Source organism: Ochotona curzoniae, unplaced genomic scaffold (assembly GCF_017591425.1).
Source record: "Ochotona curzoniae isolate NIBS_2020 unplaced genomic scaffold, NIBS_Ocur_1.0 contig_43, whole genome shotgun sequence".
Lineage (NCBI taxonomy): Eukaryota > Metazoa > Chordata > Mammalia > Lagomorpha > Ochotonidae > Ochotona > Ochotona curzoniae.
Genome location: NW_024466218.1, coordinates 29,506,619 through 29,534,480, shown reverse-complemented (window position 1 = coordinate 29,534,480; position 27,862 = coordinate 29,506,619). Strand labels below are relative to the sequence as shown.

General features: G+C 45.6%; 1 protein-coding gene across 1 annotated transcript; it reads left to right on the top strand.

Moving 5' to 3' along the window:
• The first annotated feature begins 23,675 nt into the window (after window positions 1-23,675).
• Window positions 23,676-24,438, top strand: RNF152 (ring finger protein 152). Its single transcript, XM_040984747.1, has one exon. The coding sequence runs from the start codon at window positions 23,687-23,689 to the stop codon at window positions 24,410-24,412; it is 726 nt and encodes a 241-aa protein (XP_040840681.1). The 5' UTR covers window positions 23,676-23,686; the 3' UTR covers window positions 24,413-24,438.
• The last annotated feature ends 3,424 nt before the right edge of the window (window positions 24,439-27,862 follow it).

Genomic DNA, 27,862 nt, shown 5'->3' with positions numbered 1-27,862 from the left:
GGGTATATTATTAGGAAGCTGAGTGGCAAATTTGGAGTAGCTGAGTCTCAAGCCAGGTACTCGGATATGGGATGCAAGCATCCCAAGCAGGGACATAACCACTGCACCAGGCACTGATTCTTTACCTGGGACTACACTGCAAGGCTGCGCGACTAGACGCCAGGAAAGGATGTGCATCACTCTTAAGTACAATTATGTTTGCTTTTGTACCTTTACTTTGGTGGTAGAGGGGTCTGTACCCCTTATTGCCTGATTTCTCACCCAAAGACGTAAGAATCACCAGCTCTGAAAGTGCAGACTTCCTGTAGGAAAGGACAATCACAAAGATCTCACTGCCCTGCCCTCAGAGCACTCAGACTCGGCCCGTGCTCATTTACTTATTATTCTTCAATAAAGAATATGGATTTGCAGCATCGCACAGCTGTGGGATGTATCATTTTGTAACTATTATTGATGGATAAGGGACTGTTTCATGGCTATTTGTTCCTTGAGCCATAATAGCTGGTGTCATATCACATTGTGGCTCTGGAGCTAATTTAGTACGTGCCTCTCCTACCTTGGAAAAATGAAATCTCTAATGTCCAAAATTTGAAGCTCTTGTAGTGACTTTTTATGGGTACCCACTAGAAATCACTGCTAGTTAGCCTGACAGTGTTACTAAGCATCCATCATATGGAACTTGCAGGAATTTCTTGAAGACAAGAGATGGAATCTAACATGGGCTGAGCCTAACTTCAGATGTCTTTCCTCTGAGTGGCTAGACACATCCCAGGGGGTCTTTCTCATCCCTGTTCTAGCCTCCTGCAGGGGAACTCGAGATCTACATGTACTCGATGTTACCAGTGTAACCATGCTTCTGCAGGCGGAGGACAGGCAGAATGGTAAAGGGAGGAATAATGGTGCTGCTGTGGGAAAATGGCTTCAAGGCTGAACTAGCCCATTATGTGCGAATCAGAATGACACCTCCCACAACACTTAAAAGCTGCTTATCATTGGCCACATCGTCTTAAGTCTCCATTACAGATTCATGAAGGGGAACATGGACAATCACTGGTAAAAGGTGTAGTCCTTCGGGTGCTATTTTTAAATGGAAAGTTCACTTCTGGGGACTTACAGCTCCCTGGGATGCTAGGCATGCATCATCTCGCAAAATGGGCTCTGAGTTCTGGGAGCTGGGCTGCAGCCATGCAGAGAGCGGAGCTGGGTCCGGGCTGCCTGGGACTCCAACTCCGAGAGTCCACTTGTGAGGCCAAAGCTAGAAGACAACACCGGAGTAGTGCAGAGTGGGTGGTATAGAAGCTTCCAGATTAGAGCCTGAGGCTTTGGAAGAGAATGAACGGGACCTCGGACTGGGAGCAGGGACACTCTCTTGCCCCCCTACTTCTGTCACCTTGAGCTCATAGATGATGAAGAAAAGACAGACCAGGCTCTCAGGAGATTGTCTTGAAGTTGGTGCTTGTTGGCTTTGCACAGTGGCCCACTCTGGGCTGCTGTAGATGATGTGTGGCTTTTCCAGGACAGGAATACATTTCTCATGATTGTAAAGGCTCAGTGAATCCCGGGCCTTATGGGGGCTTTGGGCAGTGGCACCTGCATCTATAATCCTTGTCTGGATCTTCTAGTGCCATGTTAACAGCTCCTCCACCTCTTCCCAGCACTGTTTGGGGACAATTGGTGTGTCTAGGGATGCTCTAGGACCAAGCAGAGGAGTTGATGAGAGCAGCCTGGACTTCAGAAGGCTTGTGATAAGTTCCTTTTAGAGGGAAAGCTTGGTTTCAATGTCACCTTCTCTTGGTTCTCTGAGGTCGATTTCTGCTCGCGCTAATGACAGTGTGGTTGGCTCCAAGTCTAGGCCTGGTCTGTGAGGAGTGAAGTAGTGCCCTTCCATCTTTGGCTGTGTGGCTGCGCTTGAGCCTTTTGTCACCACTGCCCTGGTCCTTGAGCCTGCCAGAGCAAAGGAGAAACCCAATGAGCACTATGAAATTGCATTAGAGGACTGTTTGTGTTCCATATTAATTGAATTCACCCAAGATATGAATGTCTAGCTTGGCTCAGATGCTGCTGTTGATGAAGATAAAGACCATGTGTTTCCTGCTCTGGGGGAAGCTAAGGCTGGGAAGGGGAGAGAATTGCAAAGGAACAGTGATTATAATGCGACCTGGGAATTGGTCTAATAGGAACTCCTCAGGGACCGACTTAGTAAAGTCAAAGGAAGGGCACAGATGTTGGCTCAACCAAAGCCACCGAGGTGAGAAACGGCGGGTGCTCCTGGGGTGAGTAGAGCATGGGGCCTGGATGGGGCCTGGGCCCTGGGTGCTGCCTGGGCTGCATTGCCTGCAAAGTCCCAACCATGACTCCTGCTTCTGTGTGCTGTGAGCCAGGGACTCTGCCAGACGCTCTGCCTGTACAGCACAGGCATTTAGCCAGGAAGACGCAGCCGGGGGCTTCTGCAGGAGGGTCCCTACTGCATAGGTTTTTTCAGAGGACTTTTCAGGAAGGTGAGGGGTTGCTGGCCCTGCACCAAGGCTTTCCCTTTACTAACAGTTTGAAAATACAGAGTCACTACACCAGGTGGAATGCAGAGCCTAATGAAGTATTTTGTCCCGTGAGGATGTAGATGAGCCAGTAGTAAATTTGGTTTCTAAGTGTTTATGCTGAAAAATTTCAAATCTGCAGCAAAGCGGAGAGAACAGTAGCAAGTCACCAGGCTTCACACCGTGTGTGGCATTTGCCCTCAGCGCCTGCAGCTTGTATCTCCTGAGGACGAGGACTTTCTCCTAGTCGCAGCACCATGGTCGCACCCCAGAATCACTGTGCATTCAGCAGTATCGCTTAATGCACAATTTCTGTGACGCAATGTCTGATTGCTGCAGGTGTCCCCCCGACCTGCATCCTGTATGCTGCTCTGCTCTGTGCTTCTTATTATTTACTGCCCTAGTCTCTAGTCCCTGTGCTGATTATCCATACCATCTCCCTGGCTCAGGTTCAGAGGCAAGGTCCCTGGTGAGCAGTGTGTGTTCTCCCCCAGCAGGGGGTTTGCTTTCAACCTCTTCCATCACCAGACGGCTGAATTTGGTCTTTGGCTGATACCTGCCAAGTCTCTCCTTTGTAAAGATGGCTTTTCTCTTTATCATGTAGTAAGCACACTGTGAGATGTGCAAATATCCTGTCTTTCAATAGCTGCTCTCCAGGGATTTCGGCGTCTGTTGATGATCTTTGCTTAAAACAGTCAGTGCATTGAAGATGACAAAACAGTGGTTTTATAGAAACTTAATCAGTTACCCAGCTGGTGTTGTGGCACAGCGAGTTAAGCCACTACTTGCAATGCTGGCATTCCGTTTTTGGAGCTTCAGTTTGAGTCCCAGCTGTTAACCCTTCCTATCCAGCCTACTGCTAAATGCACCTGCTAAATGGTCCATTCAGAGACCTGGATGGAGTTTCTTCCGGCTTCAGTCTGGTCCAGTCCCAACCGTTGCAGCAGTTTGAGGAGTGAACCAGCTAATTGGAAACTTTCTGTTTCTCTGCATTGCAAATAAACAAATCAATGTTCACAAATGTAGTCAATATCATGCATAAACCAATACTGGTCAATATACAAAGAGCAGCTCCCCCTTCTTGTCCTCCTGTTGTTTTCCCCCTTTAAGTGTAAACATGAAGTCATGGATTCTTTTAGTTTATTGTCTGATAAACATCGCCATCTGCCTTGCCTTGGGCTGCCCTAAAATACCACAGGCTGGGTGGTTTCAACAATGATGTTTGTTTTTATAAGGTCATGGTTGGGTTCTGCTAAAGACCCTATTTCATTGCAGAGCGTTCTTCGTGCCTCCTGACTTGGCAGGGGAGAAATCTAGAATTTTTCCTCTTCCTAGAAGGGTACTGATCCTATCACAGGAGCCCCACCCTCACTATCTCATGTAAGTTTCATTACTTCCCCCAGAGCACTTCCAAATACCATCCAGTGAGGTCGAGAGTTCAGCATATGAACTTGGAGAGCTTATTCAGCTTATAGCACCATTCAGTGTTGAAATGTTGTTAGTCTGGTTATCTTCCCAGTAACTCTTTCCTTCAGCTAACCATGCTGGGAGGAAGTAAATGAAAGTATATCGAATATGAGTGAATCTAAATGTATTTATAATTTCCCAGTGGTTTAGACATACTAATGACAGTATACATTTAATTTTTCGAAATTAGGGCAAAATTAGACACACAACAGACTCCAGTCCTTTGGGTGTTCTAGCTGAGGCAGGTGTGTTTAGCTTGTGGGTAAATCTGATTGTTGCTGTGTTGTTGCTGTTGCTGTTAACAAAAATAGCAATAAGAATGTATCAGCATAGATATAATTGAGGGGTCACCCTGAAAGATGTCCTGCCTGGCGTATGCTAGATTTATGGACAGAAAGAAAAATCTCCTCAAATTGTTGTCATTATGTTTCTGTCTCTTTATCTGATTATTATAATCCAGCTTCTGGGATAGATGACATTTCAAAAATGCGTGGTTTCTTTGGCCCTGAAAGCCCTTGAAATGTTTCCCATCAGCTAAACCGAAAACAAACAGATGAGGCTAATGGGCTGTCCTGCGTGTTGGCTCACGTGGTGCCGGATCGTTTTCTCGGGAACTTGTGTGTATGCGTGCGCGCACGCGTGCGTGTGTGTGTGTGTGTGTGTGTGTGTGTGTGTGCACGCGCATGTGTGTGTCTGCTTCCGGGCTCTGCTTGGCAGTCTGCTGGCCAGTATGTTGGAGGAGTAGCCACAATGAGATTACCTGCAAGCTGGAAGTTCCTGAAAGTGCTTGGAGGAGGCAGGGTCCCGCTTGCAGCCTCAGTGGTGGCAATCTCTGAATCCTGTCTCATCCAATGGTTTGTAAAGAATCTGTTTTCAAAGGGCCTGGCACGGTAGCGTAGTGGCTAAAGTTGTTGCTTTGTATGCTGTGGGATTCCATATGGATGCTGGTTTTAATCCCACCAGTCCCATTTCCCACCCAGCTCCTTGCTTGTGGCCTGGGAAAGCAGTCAAGGACGGCCCAAAGCCTGGGGACCCTGCACTCTTGTGGGAGACTCAGAACAGGCTCTGGGCGCCTGGCTTCAGATAGATGCGGTTCCAGCTGTTGTGGTCGTTTGGGGAGTAAGTTGATGGACAGTCTTCCTCTCTGTCCTCTTCTCTGACTTTCCAATAAAAATAAAATAAATATTATTTTAAAATAAAGTAATGTTTTTCATGTAAATCTATGTTTGTCAGAATGCAGGGAGCAAGGAAATACTTCTTTTCTGTGCTGGTAAAAGTAGATGCATTTCAGTGGAAGTTCGCTGCCATGACTGAGCTGGTGTAGGGCTTAATACGCGCCTTACCCTTCCTTCTGCTTGGAAGAACTTGAGTTAAGGAGGAAGTTGTACTATTTTGTTACAGGTACTCACAAAATGAAAACTGGCTGATAGAAACTACTGCGTGTCAAGGTCACGGTGTGCTCAGGGACAAAATGCATTTTCACCAAATTGCTATTTGATGATTGAATGTCTAGTCTTGGGATCTGGAGAGACTTAACGGAGATGGACTGCAGACCCAGGATGGCTTTAAAAATTGTGTCCATTTTGTGTACTAGTCCTAAAGACCTTTTAAACAAAAATGTACATTGTTCAGTCTGGCTGTTTTTTAAATTCTTAGGTAGAATTTGAGTGATGTTGAAAATATGGACTGCTCTTTTGTATGTGTTGTGCCAGTTGAGAAAGATAAGATATTGAGAATTGTTAAAGAAAATGAAAGCTGGAACTCAATAAATTATTACAGATTGATTGGGGTTAAATCAAAGGGGTATACATGGCTATTTTGGAAATATTTTCGTCCTACTGAATTGGAATAGCAATTGTCACCAAATAAAGCTTCATTACTTTAACTAAAATTAGTACCTTAGGACAAAATGAGTATTCTGTACTTTGAAAATAAACATTTAAGATTTTTAGTAGCTTTGCTTAACTAGTGCATCTATGTATACCTAAAAAAGGAAATACCACACGAGGATAGCAATGTGGACTTTGTTACTTGTGTAAATATAAAATGCTTTAGGGTGAATTCAAGCCAAACCCCGAAATGAGAAAATATTCTTTTGCATTGGTAGGAACTGACTGTTGGGTGTTGCTAACTCTATCAGGTGTTGATGAATATTCTACTCCCAGCATTTGAGTACACTTGCTACTAGGGAAAAATTTCAGTGATTAATATAACGAGCTTAAGGTGGCATGATCATGTTTCTATTTCATGATATATCACAGTGTACCATTTAACAAGACATTTTTAAAATAAAAGTTACTTATGTGAAATTTTTAAACAGAATGAATCCTTACTTTATCAGACATAACAATTGTGTTGTTTGCCTTGAAGGCAGTTAGTGACAGCAGGGGTGAGCATTGGGGACCAAGTTGCTCATAGGTTTTTTTGTTTGTTTGTTTTTGTTACATCTTAAATATTCTGTGTGTGGTCTTGGATCTGGACACTGGAATGATCTATGACCTTACGTTTCAGCTTCTGGTAGTTTGAAAAGCAGGATATTGTTAGGCAGTAAGAGGCGGTGAGCTCCAGCCCTGTCTTTTCACTGGGCGCATAGTGGATGGCTACCTCTGTGCTGCCATCTTGTGTAGAAGGGCATCAGCAATGAACCCTAGCATCTCCCCATTGACAGCCCAGCTTCATGGTGACAAATGGAGTTACAAGTCTAGAAAAGACTGCGGACTAGAACCTGCCATCTGGAGCAGTGCGGGAGAGATATTGGGCATGTGGAAGTTTGTAGTCCAGGAGTGGGGTGCAGTCACTGGATGGAAAATGCTAAGAGAAAGCATCAAGGATCCGGAGGGTGGGAACCTGATTGGATTGCAGGGATGTTCAGATGTCGAGGGTGGGAGTTCTTGCTGGAGTTGACTTGGCAGGGTTTTTTGCTGAAGTTGGATTTTACAAAGAAGAGTACACATGAGCCTAGCAGAAGTTTGGCTAAGTCAAGAATCTTGGTCATTCCTCTGCCCATCAACATGCCAACATGCCTCTGCTCCCAGCCAGTCCAATAGGCCCTCTTGATTGGCTCTGCTTCTCCCCATGCCCTCCTGCCCACTCCCTCCTTCCAGCCTTGCCCATTTCTCTATCTTAGTTGAGCTCCTGCGAGTTCATACCTGATGCTGCTGCCAGAGGAGCTTTTAAAAAATAATGCACAATGGAGTATTACACATAGAAAGGAAGGACGCAGACATACAGCACACGGCAGCAAGGATGGGCTTTAGGCATGCTCAAGGAAATAAGCCTGCCAGATTGTGGCTCAGTGGGTGATGCTGCTGCTTGAGATGCCTGCATAACTTGTATTAAAGTGCCTGGTTTGTTGCTCCACCACCCCACCTCAACTTCCATTAACTTTCTGTAAGGTGCCTATGAGGCTGTGGATGATGGCCCAGGTGCTTGGGTCCCAGCCACCTGCATGGGACATCTGCTAGAATTTCTGGCTCCTGACTTTGGCTTGGCCTAGCACTGGCTGTTGAGTTGTGAGGTCTTCCTACCTGTACATCACTCTTGCAGAAGGACATTGTGACCCTAGAATTACTGATGGGATAATATTTGTGTGAAAACAACTGAATGGATGCCATTTGTGTGACTGATTGGGTACCATTTGTATAAGAACAACTGAGTGTGTACCATTCTAACTAAATGGCTATCATTTGCATGGACAGCATGTGAATGAGAACTCTTGGTGGAATATACAAAACAAGGAGTTCCAAACAAAAGTATAGAAACTGTTAATGGGCTTTGTTGATAAGCTCAGTACCTTCTCCCTTATCCCATATGACCCTCAGTGTATAAAGTCTGGTTCCCCTAGTAAACTTCGGCCTTTCGACCATCAGTCAGAGTTCACACATGGACCATCAGTCAGAGTCCACGCATGTTACTATTGGCTCCATGCACCAAGTCTATTGCTGCTGGGCAACAACAAGTGGTGCCTGAACAGGGACTTGAAAGAAGAAGAGAAAGTGTGGCGGAGACCCCCACAGAAAGTGGTGGGTGGGACAATGGGCCAGAAGCAGTGTAGGGCACAGTCTTTTCTCTCTCTTATGCAGAAATGTTTAGTAAAAAGTGGAGCAAAGGTAACTAGGCAGCAGTTGGGTTCTTATTTAGAGTTTATTGGTGAATATAACCCATGGTCTCCAGATGAATGGACACTAGAAACTGAATTTAAGAATTCTATTCAGAAAAATGGTGAAAAGGCCAGAAAGAAGATATTCAAGTTAGTTTTTGGATTATATGGGCTGTAATTAAAGCGGTTATTATAATTTCAGAAGGGGAATCTGCAAGAAGCTCCTCTAAGAAGAGATACCCCCAAAATATAGCTAAAAAAGAAAAGTTTCATAGTACAGACAGCGAAGAAAGAGAAAGGGAACTCTTAAGAGGTCCACCTAACAGGAAAGGCTGCCATAATATGGCTAAGAAAGAAACGCCTCACAGTACAGATGAGGAGGATGGCAAAGAGCAGCCGCAAGAGCCTTCCCTAAGGGGAGACACCACCGAAATGTTGGCTAGGAAAGAAATGGCTTATACTACAGATGGAGAAGGTGAAAGAGAGAGTGTGAGAGATCCCCCTATGACGAGATACCACTGTAATGCAGCTAAAAGAGAAAGGCCTTATAGTACAATGTGGAAATTAGAAAAAGAAAACTCAGCAGAGATTCCTCTACTGAGAGATGCCATTGTAATGAGGCTGGAAAAGAAACTAAAGCTTCCCATGTGAAAACAGCAAAATCCCATGACTTTTCTGAATCTTCTAGTGAGGTAAGTGAGGATGGGATAAAAGAACAGTTAAACAGCAGCCCACACCATCGCGCTCTTAAATCTGATCAAAGCAAAAGGTCTGATGTTCCCCAGAGACCTCATGAATTCCGATTGCTTTTTCCAATCATACTTAGTCAAGAGATTAATCAACCTAAATATAAAAGCCTAGATTTTAATGCCATCACATCTTTAAAAAGGCTTGTGTGTCCTACGGACCCACTTCTGCATATGAATGGGAATATTTAAATAGTTGGAGCCTAGAAGCAAACTTGATTCCTTATGATTTCAAAGTAGTAGCAAAAATAGGGCTTTCTTCTTCTCAATGTCTACAATAGAAGTTGTGGAGGAGTGATATGGCTAAGGAAAAAGTTGCAATCGTTAGGACGGACAGGCTGACAACTCCCTGAGGGTGGGCAACTACCTTATGACGTGTTCGTTGGAGATGGACAGTGGGTTACTACAGAGCAGCAGGTACAGCCACCTCAAGCTGCGCTCACTCATATGTGGGATGCAGCACTGTGGGGGCATGGGAGAAAATTGAAGCTGGGTCTGAATTTGCAGGCAGTTATGCAAAAGTCTTCCAAGGAGCCAGAGAATCTTATGCTGATTTTATAGGGTGTTTGACAAACTCCATAGAAAGACAAGTTAGGGGAGAAGGCGCTAGGAACTTGTTATTAAAGCAACTGGCCTTTGATAATGAGAACGAGGACTGCCAGGCTGTTTTCACCCTATGAAACAGAGGATCTTCTGGGTTACCTCAAAGCTTGTCGTAACATAGGGGCTTTTAAACATTGTGCCCACTTAGCAGCAATGGAAACTTATGCTGTTCAGAAGCAAATGAATGCTAAATGTTTTATCTGTGGCAAGCCAGGAAACTTTAGAAAAAAATTGCCAAATGCTTCCTTCAACTCAAAAATATCATGCTAATACTTCTAACAGTCACTCCCCGGGAAATATGTCTGTCCTAAGTGCTCAAAGAGGCCAGCACTGGAAAACAGAATGTAAATCCAAGTTTGATTTTGATCGTGATAGCAGATGCCTGTGGCCAGAAGACTCCTGGAGGGGCCAGCCCCAGGTCCCAAACATTCAGAGCTTTACAAAACAAGAATATCCTACTCAATTTGTGTCTGCAGAGAAGCTACAAATTCAAAACTGCCACTGTCTCAATGCCCCACGTGCACTCATCACCCTGCAGGTATAAATCCTGGAGGATGAAATTCCAATCAATTGTAATCCTGCGCTCGCTGGCCTTCTAAGGTCACAATGTCCTTCTACGCACTCTGTTGCTCAAATAAATGAATAAATAAATAAATCTGGAAGATGTGTGTGATTCCACCTATGAGCTACCTAGGCTAGGCGTATTCTTAGACATAAAGTCAAATGATAGTTACCCACTTGATAAAAACATTCTGAGAATGGATGGTGGTAGTGGCTACACGTATTGATGTATGTAAGAGCACTGAATTGTAGACTTACAATGTTTAGAATGCTGCATTTCTTCCTTCCAGCATCTTGGTAAGCCCTGAGGAATCTGGATTGCATCACAGGGAGTCTGTGAGACTGTTATTTCCTTCGCAGGTCTCTGCCCTCCTCTCTCTCAGAATGTGAAGCAGGAAGTGCCCCTGGGCCCTGGGGCCCAGCCCTGTCCTGGGGCCTGCTTTCCAGGAATGCAGCAAGGCCATGTCTTGGCCTGTGTGTTCTCAGGCCTGCTTCTCCAGGCTTTGGCAGCACTGCACAAAGCCCACCACCCTGCTCGCAAGCTGAGCCTCCAGGCTTGGCCCCGCTCCTGCTCACCTCATCTGACAGTGATGTCCCAGGAGGAGAGTGCCTTCCCCTCCCACTTGGCAGTCTGTTCATGCCACAAAGGCTCATCTTAACCATCTTACTACATCACTACAGTGTCGGTCCCCCACCCTGTCCTGGTCCCTTCTCCTAAGCCCTCTGCTGTCCTGCCTTAGCTTGTTCTCTGCCTTGGCAGATGCTGAATCCTCAGCCTTAAAAACCCAGACTTGATTTCTCCTTCGGCCAGGCCCAGCTGCATGCATGGGAACCTTGGATCACGCCGTGCATGGCTGTCTCCACATCTAGTATGTTGGTCCGGATTTGCATCGGCCTAAGCAGAGGAGGCCCCTGGTTTTTCTTTCAAGGCCCCGAAACCTAGAATAGTGTCTTGTACTCAGTGCACATTTAAATTCATTAATAATAGTCTCTTATTCTGAGGTTTCTCCTGAGAGATAGGAACATGAAATTGAATGAATGTTATTTCCAAAAACAAACAAACAAAATGTACACTCCAGATAGTACCACTTGCCCCCTGCCAGGTGTGGGTAGCCCTTTCTTTTTGCCAAGGGCTGTTTGGATATTTATGACATCATCCACAGGCCATACTTATCAACATACAAGTTAGCCCATTATAAAGGTATTGAATGTGGGAGTCCCGCTTGCAGATGCCTTGGCAGGGACGATTCTGTGGGTTTTATGCAACCCATGGTCTGGATGTTCTCCAGCCTTGCATAAAACCAATGATATGGTTTGGATTTTTAAATATACACATTGAAAGGTGGAAGGCAGATCAGCAGCTGCCCCAGGACAGACGAGCTGGGTGAACTAGAGAAGGATAAGGGATGTTGTGGGGTGGTGTGAATGCCCTGATTGGTGTAGCGCTTGAGTCCATTTGTCAAAATTTGTTGAACTGCACACTCAAATATGTGTATATTGTTGATAAATTTTGCCTCAGAGTTGATTTAAAAACACATTTAAGAAAGCAAGAGGAGAATTTTTTTGATTTATTGTTGGGTTAGGAAAGACGGATTTATGATGGATGGCGTTTGGTTGTGCCAGTGTTCAAGATCTAGTTCCAGGGTTTATGCCTTGTTCTTTCCTTCTTACCATGCCTGAATGGAAAATCAGCACTCATTGAATTACTGCAGCTGGAAGTAAGAAAAAGCAGAAGTAATGAGCAGACTGACAGCCGACTCCCCACAGTGGTTAGTTTTAGTACCAGTGCCTTTAGGAATTCTTTGCAACTTTCAGTGGTTTGACTTTTAACTTGGGTGATGAATCATCGATATTGAGGGCAGGTAGGGAAATTGCAGCAATAAACACTTCTCTGCTCAAAGAAAAGAATCTTATGAATGGCTTCTGAATAGACTTACCCAGAGAGGTGCCTGTAAAACTCCCCAGGTTTTTAATTTGTCATCTATTTTCCAGTGTTTACTAGAGACCAGTCTCTGGATGAGTTAAAGGCATTTTCAGAAGAATCTGGTTTTTCAATGGGGAAGTAAATGAGTCTTATTAACAATTAGGTGTTTTTTTTGATTGTTTGGCTTCTTAAAGATTTATTTATTAAAGATTTGTTTCTTTTTTTTTTTTTTTTGGAAAGCCAGCTCAGATTTACAGATAAAAGGAAAGAGACAGAAAAGATCTTCCATCCACTGGTTCACTCCCCAAATGGCTGCTACTGCCAGAGCTGAGCTTGATCCGAAGCCAGGAGCCAGGAGCTTTTTCTGGGTCTCCCATGCAGGTGCAAGGTCCTAAGACGCTGGTGAGCCATTCTCTCAGGCCATAAGTAGGGAGCTGGATGGCAGGTGGAGCCAGGCGGACATGAACTGGTGTCCATTTGAGATCTCTGTGCTTGCAAGGTGAGAATTTAGCCATTGAGCTTACCATACCAGGCCTTTGGCTTTTAGCTGAGCCAAGACTTTGCTTCCTTGTAGGTCTTTTAAATGACTGCAGGTCCATGGTGTTAGCATTTGGAAGGAATAGTCCTTATTGGTAAGGATGACACCACTGTGTGGGGCTGACATGAACTTGCCAGATTTGTTCTGCTACTTTAGGGCCTGCTAAGCTAGATCCACGAGTACAGGAACAGTGTCAGGAGTTCACAGCATTAGGAGGAGTTTACCAGGATGTTGACATTATATCCAATGAGGAGTTGCTTTGAATCTGGAGTTAGCACAGTGAGTTCTAGTCATAGTTCATTTTTGTTGAAGTGCTAGATCATTTTTCTGAATAGGAGGAGATCTTGGAGCCCTATCATATGTTCTGATGGGGTGAGTACTTGCTGTTGGTTCGTGAGTGTGATGGTTAACGTCAAATGTCAACTTATCTGGACTAAGGAATGCAAGTGCCATTTTGTGTGTTTCTGTAAAGGTGTTTTCAGAGGAAGTTAGGATGTGGATCTGAGTGAGTGGGGCAGGGACCCCTCAATGTAAACGGCACCATTCAGCCAGCTGGGGCCTAGAGAAAACCAATGTAGAAAGTGAATTTGCATTCTTCCCCAGGAACTGCAACATGCTCTTCTTCTGCCTTAGATGTTGGAAGTCCAGCCTTGTCAGCCTTTGGACTCTGAAACTTGGACCAGGTGCTCCTGTGCTTGGGCACTTTAGAGCTGAACAGAACCACATTCCCAGAATCCCAAGGCCTCCAGCCTGCAGAAGACATGTTGCAGGACTTGGCAGCACTAATCGTGTGAGCCGTTCTCCTTAATCAGTTCCCTGCCATCCGTCTACAGATGTGTCCAGTTGGTTCTGAGTTTCTGCAGAGCTCAATCCTGAGGGTAGGCAAATGATGCTTTGTGCTAATGTTCTTTTCTCGGCAATCCTTCCTGTTTGGGAATCGTGAAAATATTTTGCATTCTGGAGCGTGCCAGAAAGCCCAGGTAACTGTTTTTGGAGTAACGGGCTGATCCGAGGATGAATGTTTCTGGAGAACTATTCCGACTTCAGTGGTCCAGGAAGGATTGGTGGGAAATGATGGAGAGCCGTTGTCAGAAACAGTGACCTGCTTTTTTTGGAAATGCAGTAACTGTTGTGGAGGGAAAAAACAATCCACTGTACTATCTGAGGTTCAGCTTCAGCAAATAGATTTGTAAGAGAAAAAGTTGATTTACTTGTGCAGCACGTGCTTAGTGATGAGTAACGCAAAGGGTTGCCTAGGATTTGGGGATTGTATTTATACTTACCTTAGTAGAAGGAAGGGAGGGCAGAGAGAAGGTGTCTCTAGACAATGGGGTCTTCACAGTGCACATGGGAACAATGCTGGTATGGAAGTGATCTTCCTCTTTTCTTTATGATCCCAAAACTCCCCTCCCCGAGAAGGGATCTATGGTGGGTTTATCCTTGAGCTCCCCCTGGCAACAGACCTGCCCCAAACTGGGCATTCATGCTTGTTCTCTTTGCTCAGAAATGTCTGCCTAAGGTTTGACAAAGGGAGCTCCGGCACAGCTTCTTTCTACTGAATCATCATCTTTGTACCAATTCCAAGGTTCTAAGTGGGTCCCTACTGAAAAAGACCCTGTCCATTCTGACGTTGTGACTGCTCACACTTGGGTTGCAGTGCTCAGGAGAGAGGTGACTCAGCTTGTGGTGGGACTGCATCAGACCCCACTACACCTGCCCCACTGAACATGAGCTTAGTGGTGTGCTAGCCTATGGAGTATTGGTTTGTTTTGCCCGTGACCGCGAGGCTGATGGGAACTGCAACCTCTGGTGCCCAGCATCTTAAAGAGTAGATCATGTTGCACATCAGTAGCTGGGAAAAATATCAAAGTTCAGACTTCCAAGTGCAGTTTCTGCTGATTTTGTATTGCTTTCATATCATCGCTAAGTTGAAAAATGGCAAGTGGAATCACAGTGGAGCAAGGACTGTCTGTGTTTGTGAAAGTGTCTGTCTTTGGGATCCAGAAAGCTCAGGAGCTGAACACTGCCTGGCCCTTTCAGAAGAAGGTCTTGAATCCGCAGGCTAGATACATTCAAAACAAGTTGACTCAAGGTTCCCGTTTGCTCTGGAATTTGTGGTCAGGTGAGAAGGTAGGCAAGTGTGTGGTTTCTTTTATGTAACAATGTAAAGGCAGTGAGAGGACTTCTATTGGAGTCTTCTGATGTCTCCTGGGTCCTACATGGGTAAAAGAGGAGCCCTGGAGGGCTGAGGCCCAGGCCCTGGTTCCCCAGGCCACTTCCACCTCCTGGGCCTTGCACCATTCCTCACCTCCCAACCCTTCACCTCCAGCAATGGCTTCCTGTACTTCCTGGCCTTGCAGTGTCTTCAGACCTGGCCTTGAACCCACTTTAGACTCTTGCATCACTTGAGACTTTGGATCCCTGGCTGCCTGTGATCCTGCTAACAGGATTGGCTGCTAAATCAAGTGGAGGAAATTTCAGTGTCCTTAAGTCTGACTTTGCTGCTCTCGCATTATCTCTGCCGTGGAAAGAACAAGGGGCCATCCTGGAGGCTGCCTAGGCTCCAGTCACCTTTTCAGCTCTAATGCACAGGGCTAGTTTTTTGTTTAATGATTCTGACTTCGACTCCGGGTAAGTGATCATTTTTCATTTGTTCTGTCTGTCTGTCTGTCTGATAGCACCTTTTATCACTCCCTGTCTACAAGAAGCCTGAGGGATCCCTTGACAGTCTTTCAGAGCCCCTCCTTGCTTTTCTGACCATCAGCAGATTTTTCTTGACTGTCATTTTGCTATCAGAGAAAATGAAGATAAAGCAGTGAGCTGGGGAATGTCAGAGTTAACCTTGGCCTCCTGTTGAAGCTGGATTGCTGTGCCCCTGCTTTTCAGAAAAGGGGTAGGACCCCCTCTCTCTGGAAAGGATTTAGTAACAAACATTCTGCTTAATCTGGGGAGCATATCAACCAGACAACAATTGGATTTTCTTTTGATTGTTGCTAAAAACAAAAGGCGTGGCTGTTTCTGATAGCTCTGCCCTATGTGCTCATTAAACTGAAGCTGTAAAGGAAGAAATCTCTAACATAAATGATTTGGGGGGAGAAGGGAGAGAGACATGGTTCACCCACTGATGACATGGTTCACCCCTAGGAAGCCAATTTAGGGAACCACTTTTAAAATTTAATATTCATTTATTTTTCTTTACTTGGAAGCAGAGAGAGACAGATGAGAGACTGGGAACATGCTAACAGGAAGCTGGAATTGGAAATGCATCCACAGCTGGAAGCCAGGCCCTCCCGTGTAGACGGTGGGCCCATGCCTGCATCTCAACTGCTGTTCCAAGTTCTTGAGCCATCTCCTGCTGCTCCCCAAGTCTGCCCCGACAGGAAGCTGGCAGCTGGAGTGATTGTTGGGGCCAGGATGGCAACTTAGGCATTCTGATGTGGGATCTGGATTTCTGAGCCAGTCTTTTTTTTTTTTTAAGATTTATTTTATTTTTATTGGAAAGTCAGATATATAGAGAGGGGGAAAAACAGAGGAAGATCGTCCATCACTCCTCAAGTGGCCGCAATGGCCAGAGCTGAGCCAACCCAAAGCCAGGAGCCTGGAGCTTCCTCTGAGTCTCCCACATGTGCGCAGGGTCCCAAGACTTTGGGCCATGCTCGACTGCCTTCTCAGGCCACAAGCAGGGAACTGGATGGGAAGCAGGGCCGCTGGGATTAGCACCGGCGACTATATGGGATTCAGGCGTGTGCAAGGCAAAGACTTTAGCCACTAGGCTACCACACCGGGCCTGGAACCAGTCTTTAAACGACTAGACTAAGCACCTGCCTGGCCCTCCCATTGAGATAATTTGATACCTACTCCCTGACCATGAAAGTGTACATTCTGGCCAGATCATTTGCAGATTTTGGGGGGGGGGGGAGGAGGATTCTCTATTGAACATTAAGAAGCACAGCATGTCAGGAGGACTGTCGTGCTGATGGGAACAACGAAGTATGTCCATTCCTTATCTTTACCAGAAGGCACTGAAAGGGCCCGCCTAGTCCAGACTAATGTAGCAGGTGAGGAAATGCTCCTTGAGCCTGGTTTGCTTCAGATTATCCATCTATTTCAGGGCAGCATTAGAGCTAAATCCTGATCTCTCAATGCCTATTGACACTGCTCTGTAGATATTCCAATAACAAAAACCTGTTGTTCGGGCCCAGCTTGGTAGCCTAGTGGCTAAAGTCCTTGCCTTTCATGCACCGGGATCCCATGTGGTTACTGATTTGTGTCCCAGTTGCTCCACTTCCCGTCCAGCTCTTTGCTTGTTGCCTGGGAAAGCAGTCAAGGACAGCCGAAATCCTTGAGTGTCTGTACTGGCATGGGAGACCTAGAAGAAGCTCCTTGCTTGTGGCTTGGATCAGCGCAACACCGGCTGTTGCTGCTGCTTCTGGAGTGAACCAGTGGGCAGAAGATCTTCCCAATAAAAAAATATATCTTAAAAAAAAACCAACCAGTGATTCTCAGCCTCAATGCAGCACTTTTTTAAAGTCTTGATTTCAACACACTTTGATTTGAAATATGCATTGCCAACATGTGCATGGATCTGGTTCATTCATCTTGTACTAGATCTCAATGCAAGCTGTGTAAATACCATCTGGGGTAGCTGACTGCTTGCCTGTTTGGGCGGTGTCTCCTTGTACACGCAGACATATGTGGCACTTAGAGATTGTCAGGCCTGCTGTCCTTGTGGACAGTGCTGGCAGGCTAAGTCCTTCACTTGTGTGGGGTATGCCCGCAGTGACCTTGGCCTTCCCATTGGGCTGTTGCTTTCTTCCCGTGCTGCTGTCCTCTCTGGCCCGCCCTGCCTGCCCGCCCTGCCTGCCCGCCCTGCCTGCCCGCTCTGCCTAGGCCTCCAGGAATGTCAGCCCCCTCTACCTTGCTCCCTTGGTCAGTCAAAGCATTTCCATGGTGGTTTTCACTTTGTGAACTCTGCATTGCCAGATAAAGCAAGCCAGAATGTTCATGGCAGAAAATATTAGAACTTTGGCCTGTGGATTCCTCAGTGGGGATTTGTCAAAATCCTGGAATCCAGGCCTGCACATGTATGAAGCAGATTTATTACAGAAATATTGCTCCCTGCTACCAGAGGAACAAATGTTGGTTTATCTGTCGCCAAGCTGTTCTCATTCTTGCCACTAATTGGGGTGCTTGCTAAAATTCTAGTATACTCAGGTGGTTTTTCCAACAGAACGACAAGATGAAATTGTAGTTATTTTATTAAATCTCATTTCACATATTCATATTTTCTTGAAGAATTAAGTCAATAGCCTGTATCAGAAAGTCATGGGCTACAGTAGGGAGATAATATCGTGGGTGGTTTACTCTCTCTGGCTGTGGAGTTTTTTCCCAACACACATTGAATTGAAGGTTCTCACAAAGATGGTCAAAGGGAACAGTTTAGGGTCAGGTGTAATCGCTGTCACGCCAGCTTCACGGAGTGGCTTTGTAATGCAGCCACTGTTACAGAGCAGAGCTAAACTCTCTGGATGATTTATTTAATCGGCTCGCTCATTGAGGGCTCTGTATAAGGATTTCAAGAGCATTGGAAGTCATTAAAATTCAATACTGGAGACCTTTGCCACTTAACACTCACCAATTAAAGGGCACACCTTTTGTAAAACTCCATAAGATTTGGTTAAAAATAGTTTCTTTTGTGAAAATATATCTCCATTGTACAGTACCTTCAAAGACACATAGCCAGGGCCCCAGAAAAACAACAGGTTCTTTAGTTACACACACACTCACACACACACACCACACACACACTCACACACACTCACACACACACTCACACACACACTGATTTATCTATAGATTGTACAATCGATATTACTTATGTAGCTAAGAACTACTGTATGAAGCTGGGTGTGAAAATAAGTTCTATCTTATTTGCCGTGTGTGTTTTTTTTCTAAGACTTCCTCCGAAGCTACGATTCCTCTTTTTGTGGCCTGTTTTTCTGCTTTGAGCTTCACTTTAAGTTCTTCTAAAATAAATTGTAGTGACATTTAAAAATTGTTCCAATATATTTGAGTGTGTACTTGTTCTTACACATTCTACCAAAGTACTCTTTCCCTTTAAAATTTAATGAGTATTTTATTTGAGCATCACATCTTGCTCTTCCTGATGCCAAGCGCAGGTTCCTAAAGAAATCGCCAGCCCGTGCTTTTGTTTCACACAAGCAGCAAGGATCTCAGTTTTTCTGTCGCCTCCTGGACCTCATTTCCACTGCCTTTCTTCTGCAGTTGACTTGTGTTTTTGACTTGATGATGAAAAGAGGAAAGAATGATTCATCATTAGCTTCGGTCCACAGCCTCATAAATTTTCTTCTCTTTACCTAACTAATCATCATCATTGCTAATTACGCTCCAGAAAATAAACTGGAATGCAGTACGGGCTGGCTTCATGCAGGACGTATAAATCAGAGAGGCTGCTGACAAAATGGCTCAAGTGGCTGAGCACTGAAAGTAGGAAGTGTTTTCCCTTTCTGTCTTTGTGTTCGACTCATATAAGACCTAGAACTTAACTTGAATAGATTTGGGAATTGAGAAGTGTAATCTAATTTTCAGGCAGCTTAACACAAATTAAATCAACCTTACTTGGGGCATAAATTCATGAATAAAATTGTATGTTGGTTTTGTTGAAAAATGATGATGTGGCAGGTCCTGGGGTACAGCCAAGCGCGCTTGGACCCCTCCTCCCGAGCGTTCAACACTGCAGCTCCCTGTTAGCTGGGAAGTGTCTCTGGACAGCTCACACGGCAGTGGAGTGAGTGAAGGAGAAAATGAAGACAGACAATCCCAGGCCTCTTACCACACTGCTTGATCCTCCTGTCCCTTGGAAGTGATCTGCTCTGTTGTCCCAGCTGCTGAGGGACAGTGCCTGAGGTTATTCCAAGGCAAGGTCTCTGTTTGCTTCCTATGTATAGAAGGTAAGGGAAAAATTAATGGGAGTCATGTTAATAAATCATCATGATAGATAAATCGCTGATCACTTTTTCCAGCATAATTTTTGCTTGTTGTTTGTTTGAGAGACAGAAAGAGAGCTCTTCCATCTCCATGTTCGCTTCCCACATGTCCACAGCAGCTCTGGCGGGCCCAGGCCAGAGCCAGGCCCCTGGTACTCAATCCAGGTCTCCCGCATGGATGGCAAGGATCCAGCTGCTTCAGCCCTCACCTGCTGTTCCCAGAGTGTGCAGCAGCAGGCAGCTGGAATCAGAAGTAGAGCCAGACTCAACCCTGCAAGACTGACTGATGGGCGATTTGGGCTGTGTCCAGAAGTCTGTTCCAGTGGTCCTTCTTTTAACATTGGTATCATGAAACATTTTTGTCCCCAACTGCATTTAGCTATATTACCTGGGTCTCTTCAAATTTGTAAGATTGTAGGAATTTGTCAAATTTTGTGTACTTGCCAGTTCTGTTACTTTGGACACCATAGCTCAAAGTAATCCTTCCCCACAGGCACAGTGACATGTCTGTAATGTTGAGGTCAGATCCATGTTGCTGGAAGGGAAGAGTTGCAATGAGTCTTATTTTGTAGATCTGAGTTGGCTTTTATCCGCATTAGAATCAGGCAGCAGTCTGGATCGCAAGTGGTTCAGAACGCTGTGCCCTTCCCCATGTGCAGGTTGTATTTATAGCTAGAAAGAAGTGACAAAAGTGAATGAGAGAGCGGTACCAGGACAGCTGGACTGGCTATGGCTAGGTGGTTGCCTTGCTTGAACTTGGTTTGAGCAGTTGACCTCCAGTGATTGACTGCTGTGAGCGAATGTGGCTCAGCTGTATGTTATAAAGGCAAATACCCAAGTTAGGTTTTCAGTTTGTTTACATACTAAGTTAGGTTGCAGTTTGTTATGTAAGATCTCCTAGGGAGCATCCCTATGGCCAGCTTTTAGTTTAATCCTGTCAGGCTTTAACATAAGGACAGACAAGTGGGAGATTCACCAACAATCCTCTTTCTGTTTTTAAAGAAAAATGTCATTGCCTCGGGCATGATGTTAGAAGCATTTGGCCCTAACACATTGGGGATTTCTAACTGTTACACATTTCTGTTGCAGCAGAATGTGTGTTTTCCCATGTCCAAGCTCTATACATGAACTTCTGGTTGCACTTGTGGCTATAGGTTGCTCTACTGGACAGCACAGACCAGACTGTCTGGCTTTGAGGGACTTAGCTTGTCTCATTGTCCCCACCTGCTCACTTTCTTCTGTCCTGACCATGAAGAGGGCATTGTTGGATTCTGCGCCCTCTAGGGCTGCCACCCTACATCCTTGTCTCACACCACATGAAGTCTCATACTTGCATCTGGCATCCCCCAAGTCCCCATCTTAGCCCTGGATCTCTGCTCGCTAGCTTGTGGTCAGCAAACCCTGGTGTTTTCTTCACAGCCTTCTGCTGTTTGGAACACTTTGGCCTGCGTGTCTGGATTTGCTGATGGAGCTCCTTCTGCCCCGAGGGTCTCTCTCCCCTCTGCTTTGTCTGTGTGTGACTGATGTCTCACTGGTCTCCTTCAAGTTCCCGCTTGACTTTTCTCTGAATATCTAGGCCCACATTTTCAGCTTCTTTTTTTGTTTTTTGGTCTCTAATGTCTTATGAATAACTTGAATATTCCCCCAGTGCCTTCTATGGTATACCGCCCAAACAGAAGTCATTGCATTTGTTTTCCTGATAGTGATTTTTTTTTTAATTTCCCTTGAGACTTCAATTTGGATTTCTTCCCTTTGTGGCCAATCCTTGTAACATTTTGAACCTGCCCTGTTTTTCTGAGACCTGTCACTTTTTGTCTCTTCTCCTATTTATGCCAGTAGCTTGAATGATTCGTTCTCTCACTCCTGTTGGTGGTTCCCCGCTGTGTGCTGTCCAGTCCAGAGCTCCTCACAGCCAGCTATGACTTCTACTCCGTGTCGTGTGTCTGACTCAGCCCATTTCTGCCTCCTTGGCCTGGGCCTTGGACAGAAAGCTTGCAAGGATCTCTGGAGGATTATCTTTCTTTAAAAGACATCTATCAAAGGTCTTAAATGTAGGGGCTAGAACGATATCACTGTCATGTAGAAGTTAGCCCGGAATTAGGGGTAAAACTCTCTAGCCAACCATTGTGGAAGCTGGAACAGAGCACTCTGCGATTGCTGACAGCTTTTCCTTTGCTGATTTCCTAACCCAAAGACAGCCTGCCCTCTGATACATGTCTAAACCCATGGTTTACACAACCCGATCCAGATTTTTGACTAAGCTGGCTTTGATTCCAGCAACTCCTTCCTGGCATTTTGTCTTTACAACATCAAATCTCACCACCAGTGTGGGAGTCTTACAGACAACAAGGTCTTAGTGACGAGGGATAGAACTACATAGCATGATGCTTGACAGAGTGGATGTTCAATGAGAATCTGAATGCATAAAAGAATGAAAGAGAAAATAGATACATTTGTTCACTCTTGGGTTGGTTTCTGGACAGGCTCTGGCTGACTCATTATATCCTCCAACACCAGGCACTGTGCTTTGTGTGTGATGAGCACTGAAATATTGCTGAGTTAGTAAATAGATTATATAGTTTTTCTAGTATGAAGTTCTTGAATGCTACGCTGATGTTTTACTCTATGTAATTTAGGTGCTCTTAATGCTGCTAAATATTTTAGAATAGATTGCCTTTCTGGTTGTCATTTTTTCTTTCCCCTTTAAACTACTTTACTTACCCCGCCCCCATGCATTCTTAATTTTAGCAGATCTCATGTCTTGGGAGCTTGCTTTCTTTCACAAAAGAAATTAGCAGGAAAAGAAAAACCATGCAGGAGCTTTTCAGTTCTGCACTCTTGCTGTCTCTGGGCTGTAGGTGGAGTTCGGGGACTGGCAATTATTCTTACAATAGATTGAATAGTTCTTCCCAGAACCCTTCTGACTCCTTCAGGAGACACATAATTTGGATGCTTTCAATGGGAAACAGAATTGAGAAGCGTTTTGTTGAAACCACACTGGAGCACTGGGGAGGGGAGTAGAATGGGATCCCAAACTTGAGTTGAACTAAGTCACTCTTGCTCCACCCTCCTGCCCAAAGGGGCTGATGCCTTCTTTTTTCAGACCCGGAGGGGATGACTGCCAGTCTTCTGCAGCAGTCTTGTACGTTTTTACTTGATGTTGATCGGTGAACTAATGGCATTTACTTTTAGTCACAGTGCCATAGAAGTGAAAAGAACTGACTGGAAAGTGTTGGTGATGAGTGTGTCTTTGGGATCACTCTGAAGGCTCGCTGCTAATGCTGGCTTTGTGTTTTATTGTCTTTTTTCTCTGCAATTGATAAGACTTACTCTTGGTCAGGTGATTCGGCAGAAATGTTAAAAAAGATTTCTTCCTACTTCCTTTGTGATCTTATTGTAAGTGCAGTGTGAGAGAGCCAGGACCCTACCCCTGGGGAATAAGCAGGCTAGTTCCTAAAGCACCTAGGTTGGAGAAGTTACAGTGAGTATGCAGTGGAGGGAAAGCCAAGTCAGGACAAGGTAGAAAGGGTCTAAGGAAAGAAATGGTTCCCGGGAAATGCCACAAACTTACTAGAAGCAAGAGAGCTTCTCTTAGTACTGGCAGGGAATACCCCAGGGTCCTCTGAGCCGTGCAGTGAGCTGGTCTGCACCTGTGGGGGTCTTCATCTTGGAGGAGAGCCAAGTGTGTGCCCTGACAAGTCCTCCAAGACAGCCTTCCGAACACCTTCCACTGGGTGTCCCTGGATTTCTTTTTTTTTTTCAATGATTTATTTATTTTTTTTTTATTGGAAAGGCGGATTTACAGAGAGGAGAGACAGAGAGGAAGATCTTCGCTCCCCAAGTGAGCGCAACGGCCGATGCTATGCCGATCCGAAGCCAGGAGCCTCTTCCGGGTCTCCCACGCGGGTGCAGGGTCCCAAAGCTTTGGACCGTCCTCGACTGCTTTCCCGGGCCACAGGCAGGGAGCTGGAAGGGAAGCGGGGCTGCCGGGATAGAACCGGCGCCCATATGGGATTCCGGGCGTGCAAGGCGAGGACCTTAAACACTTGCGCCACCGCGCCGGGCCCCCTGGATTTCTGAGTTGGGTCTGACGCAGGTGCAGACCTTGGCACCTTGATGTAAGGCATCTGCGTGATGGCTGAGTCCCTGTACAATCATTAACTTTACCTGCGTGTTCTGTCTCCCTCAGAAATGAACACACTTGTGGATGCTGGAGGCCTGTGAGCTCCCTGGTCCCCTCACCCGGCATTGGAGCGACACGGAGTGGTGGCCTCTGAGAGGGACCCAATTCCTTCCTACCCTTGCTGCTCGCGATCCCGCCATGGAGACGCTGTCTCAGGATTCCTTGCTGGAATGTCAGATCTGCTTCAACTACTACAGCCCGAGGCGGAGGCCCAAGCTGCTGGACTGCAAGCACACGTGCTGTTCTGTGTGCCTGCAGCAGATGAGGACAAGCCAGAAGGATGTGCGGTGCCCCTGGTGCCGGGGCGTCACCAAGCTGCCCCCTGGCTTCTCCGTGTCACAGCTCCCCGATGACCCGGAAGTCCTGGCCGTCATTGCCATTCCGCACACTTCCGAGCACACCCCAGTCTTCATCAAACTTCCCAGCAACGGGTGCTACATGCTGCCGCTGCCCATCTCCAAGGAGCGGGCGCTACTGCCAGGAGACATGGGCTGCCGCCTGCTGCCCGGGAGCCAGCAGAAGGGCCTCACCGTGGTGACCATCCCCAGCGAGCAGCAGCCTCTGCAGGGCGGTGCCACCCCGGAAGCGGCCGAGGAGGAGCCCGACCGGCGGGGCGTGGTGAAGAGCTCCACCTGGTCGGGGGTGTGCACTGTCATCCTGGTGGCCTGTGTCTTGGTCTTCCTTCTGGGCATCGTGCTGCACAACATGTCTTGCATTTCTAAGCGCTTCACCGTGATATCCTGCGGCTGAAGCGGGTGCAGTGGAGGCTCTGGTGGGTGCCAACGCAGGGGTTGAGCAACTGAGGGGATCCCGTGAGAAGATGGGGGGCGACACTGACCATTGGGTGCCGAGCGCTGGCCTCTGGGTTGCCACTTGATTCACCCGAAGTCGGACACCAGAGGGGCAGAAGGTGAGGTCTGGGCAGGGTTCCAGGTGAATCGTTCTGCGCATGGATAGCAACAGCTGTGAGGCCGATTGCATGCATCCCCGTAATCATGTATTAAATGGACTGTACTTTATGATTTTCAAGCTCATGTTACAAAATAGACGTCTTCTACTTAGACATTAAACCGTACACGTGCATTCAATGTGATCCTCTAAAGGCGGTAGGTTTAAAGATGCCATGTACACAAGTAGAATCGAACCTGCGAATCCGTGTAGAAATTCAGTGAAGACACGCAGTGCTGGCTTCTTTGCAGTTTTTTCCCCCTTCCTTTTTCCAGATGAAACCCAGTCTTCATTTTAATTGCTGATGCTTTTTATACATCTCGAATGGCACCAAGTCGAAATCAGTTGAATGGACCAACATGTTTTGGAGAAATGGGAGAACACGAGTGCCTCCAATGTGTTGTGTTTTGTCTTGTACCTTCATTCTTCTTCCCTTGTAATTAGAGCTCGCTACGTGTTTATTAAACCGAAAGCCCGACAGGGGAGCAATAAACCAAGAAATAATGAGAAATGCCTCATCCCACAGAAACCTGTATGCCAATTTTTCTCAAGCCATCTCACAGAACCAGAATTTAAAATGTAAATATTGTGTATTTGTGTGTGTGTCTGTGTGTGTAATTTGACTTACCTCAGGCATCTAAATCTGTTCAGAAGAGGTCCCAGGAGGAAGCCCATGGGCACAAGGGCGCCAGGCTTCTGAGAGGTGGCACCTCTCGCGCGTCCCTGGGCACCTGCACCCTCCCCGTGCAAGGTCTCCTACGCATCACCTCCAGCACTCACTCCTCTTCCGTGTATTAAAGTCCTGGGTCGCGGAAGGCACGGAGGGTGACAGGAATCTCTCCTCCCAGGTGGGGTGTGTTCACAGCCGTGAATGGGCGTAGGGCTGATGGGAAGTGCAGGCCTGGACTGGAAAACGTGCTGTGTGCTTATTGTTGAAAGGAGGTGTCCTGTCACTGGTAAACCATTCACAATCCCAGTTTCCTGTCATTGATATTAGCAAGAAAACCTTTTGTATATTAAGATAGATTTTTACTGAGATGTAGCAAGGTACACTAATAACTCAGCATTCCCAAGTCCATGTTCAAGAATCCTTAACTGTGTGAACTGCTGTAGATACGTGAACAAGGGGCTGCTGGGCGTAAATGATAAATTTCATTCCTGGGGTTTGTGTGTATGCAGACATGACTCCGGGCTTCATCATTTTCATATAATATCTCTTTTTAAAAAAAGATTCGGGAATCAAGTAGTATGTGACAAGGACTGCAGTTTTAAATAGATCTATTTGAAGGTGCCATTAAGTCCCTGAAAATGGCCTGGTTTTCTGGAGAAGGGATGGAGGGAAAGGGGAGGGAATTTGGGAATCCAATAAAGGCAAAACAGTGGCTGGTTACAAAAAGCAAAGCCCTGTGGCATCAAGACCCTTCTTTTCCATGCTGACTTATCTTCAAACAGCACAAAACATGCATCATAAAGTGATGGGATTAAAAGCAAACAAAACAAATTATTGACTAGAATACAAAGCTAACACTGTTAATTGGCATGAGAATTCAGTGTTAAATTATGAACTCTGATTTTTCAGTCTTTCCAATTTGTTGTAAGTAAGACCTTTAGGAAATGTACTTGAGAGCTCAAACTAGAAATTAGGTTAAAATGCTATTTATTGTGTAAGCTATTGGGCATTATACAACAAATAATCTAGGATTTACTTGGTATTAATAATTTAGGAATTATATTAGCTGACTACTGTTCTCTATTATATAACACAGTACCCTGTTGGATTAGTGTCAATTTCTCAAACTCTTCCAGGCTGCTGTAATGCATGTCTGACCTAATTTGTTTCTCTTGGAGGGTGGAAACAAAAGCAAACTTGGAAATATTGGCTTAAAGTTGTTACATTTCAGATGGATTTTACCCTTACAGTTTGGAGTCATGCCATATTCAAATCAGTTTTGAGCGAATCTGCATATGCTAATGTATAGTGTGACGTGACCACACCTGTAGAATAGTATGTGCTAGCGTTGCACTTGTTACATAGGTTATCTGTAGACATTCATGTGTGTTCTGATCCTGTTTCCTAGCGCACAGCTGTAGAGTGGATATGTCCACAGAACTTTCTGCAGTTAAGCAGTGCAAAGTTTATTGGCTCTTTGGTAAATTTTTAACCCTGCAACTTAACAATAACAAGCAAAAATCAGAATTTCTGTGTGTGTGTATGTGTGCAAGTGTTACTGATGTTAGAATTGATGTTAAAGTGGATTCTGCTGCAGTTCTGCCTCTGCTTGCTGGGATGTACTTTGTTGTGTGTGTGTGAGAGAGAGAGAGAGAAAGAAGGCGGTCTCAACCTGTCAGATAGAATTTCTGTAAGCTTAATGATCCTTTAATGTTGTTTGGCATCCCATTGCTCCGGCCTCTTTTGGCATTGACCGACAACACTAACAACCCGTCTATACCCTGTGACACAAGCAACCAGAATCCATAGTGGCACATCAGTGAAGCCACAGTGAGAAGCAGAGGGTTGGAACTTCTGGAGGCTGCGTTTTGAGTTCGTGGAGGCCCGAGGAGGCCGAGGAGGCGTGTGGCAGCCTGCACTTCTGCCGCCCCTTGCGCTGTCATGGGTCTGCTCCCAGCCCGAGTGCATAGTGGTATTTGAGGGTTGCTGAGTATCCTTTACTTACTCAACTACTGCTTGGAGGATTTGAGGTTTTTCTTTTTTTTTTTTGAAGCTTTATGTATTCATTCTTATTGACATCTACCTCTCTGGGGAACAAAAGGAGAGTTGATGAAGGGATGAATTTAAAGAAAGCTATCAAGTACAGGGATTTGAAATTTTGAAATGGTAGAATAATGCCCTTCCCGACCGTTACCTTCTGTAAAGGACAGTGAGTTGTGTAAATAGTAAACTTTAAGCATGAATTTTCATCTTTATTAATGATCTTGACTTAAGCAAGAGAATGCTTACTGTGTTAAGTAAAGCCAAGTTTGGTGCTTTACAGCATTGACTTTGGAAAATTTTCTTACAATGACCTGGGGCATAAGTTATGGTGAGAAGGCAAATCAGTTCTCCGCTCTAGTCATAGTTTATGATCAGAAAGCTTTGAGGTGTTTTCTTTAAAAGTGAGCTGAGTTGAATGCGCATGGCTTGAGGAGGGAGTCCCTTGAGGGCTCAGCTGTGTGTTGCTGCAGTCCCCGCTGTCACCCCCGTCAGTGCTGTTGGAGATTTCCGGGATGATGGACATGTTCTGAAGCCACGCT

Excerpts from the sequence above, each read along its gene's own strand:
- RNF152 (XM_040984747.1), top strand. The coding sequence starts at position 23,687 with ATGCTGGAGGCCTGTGAGCTCCCTGGTCCCCTCACCCGGCATTGGAGC.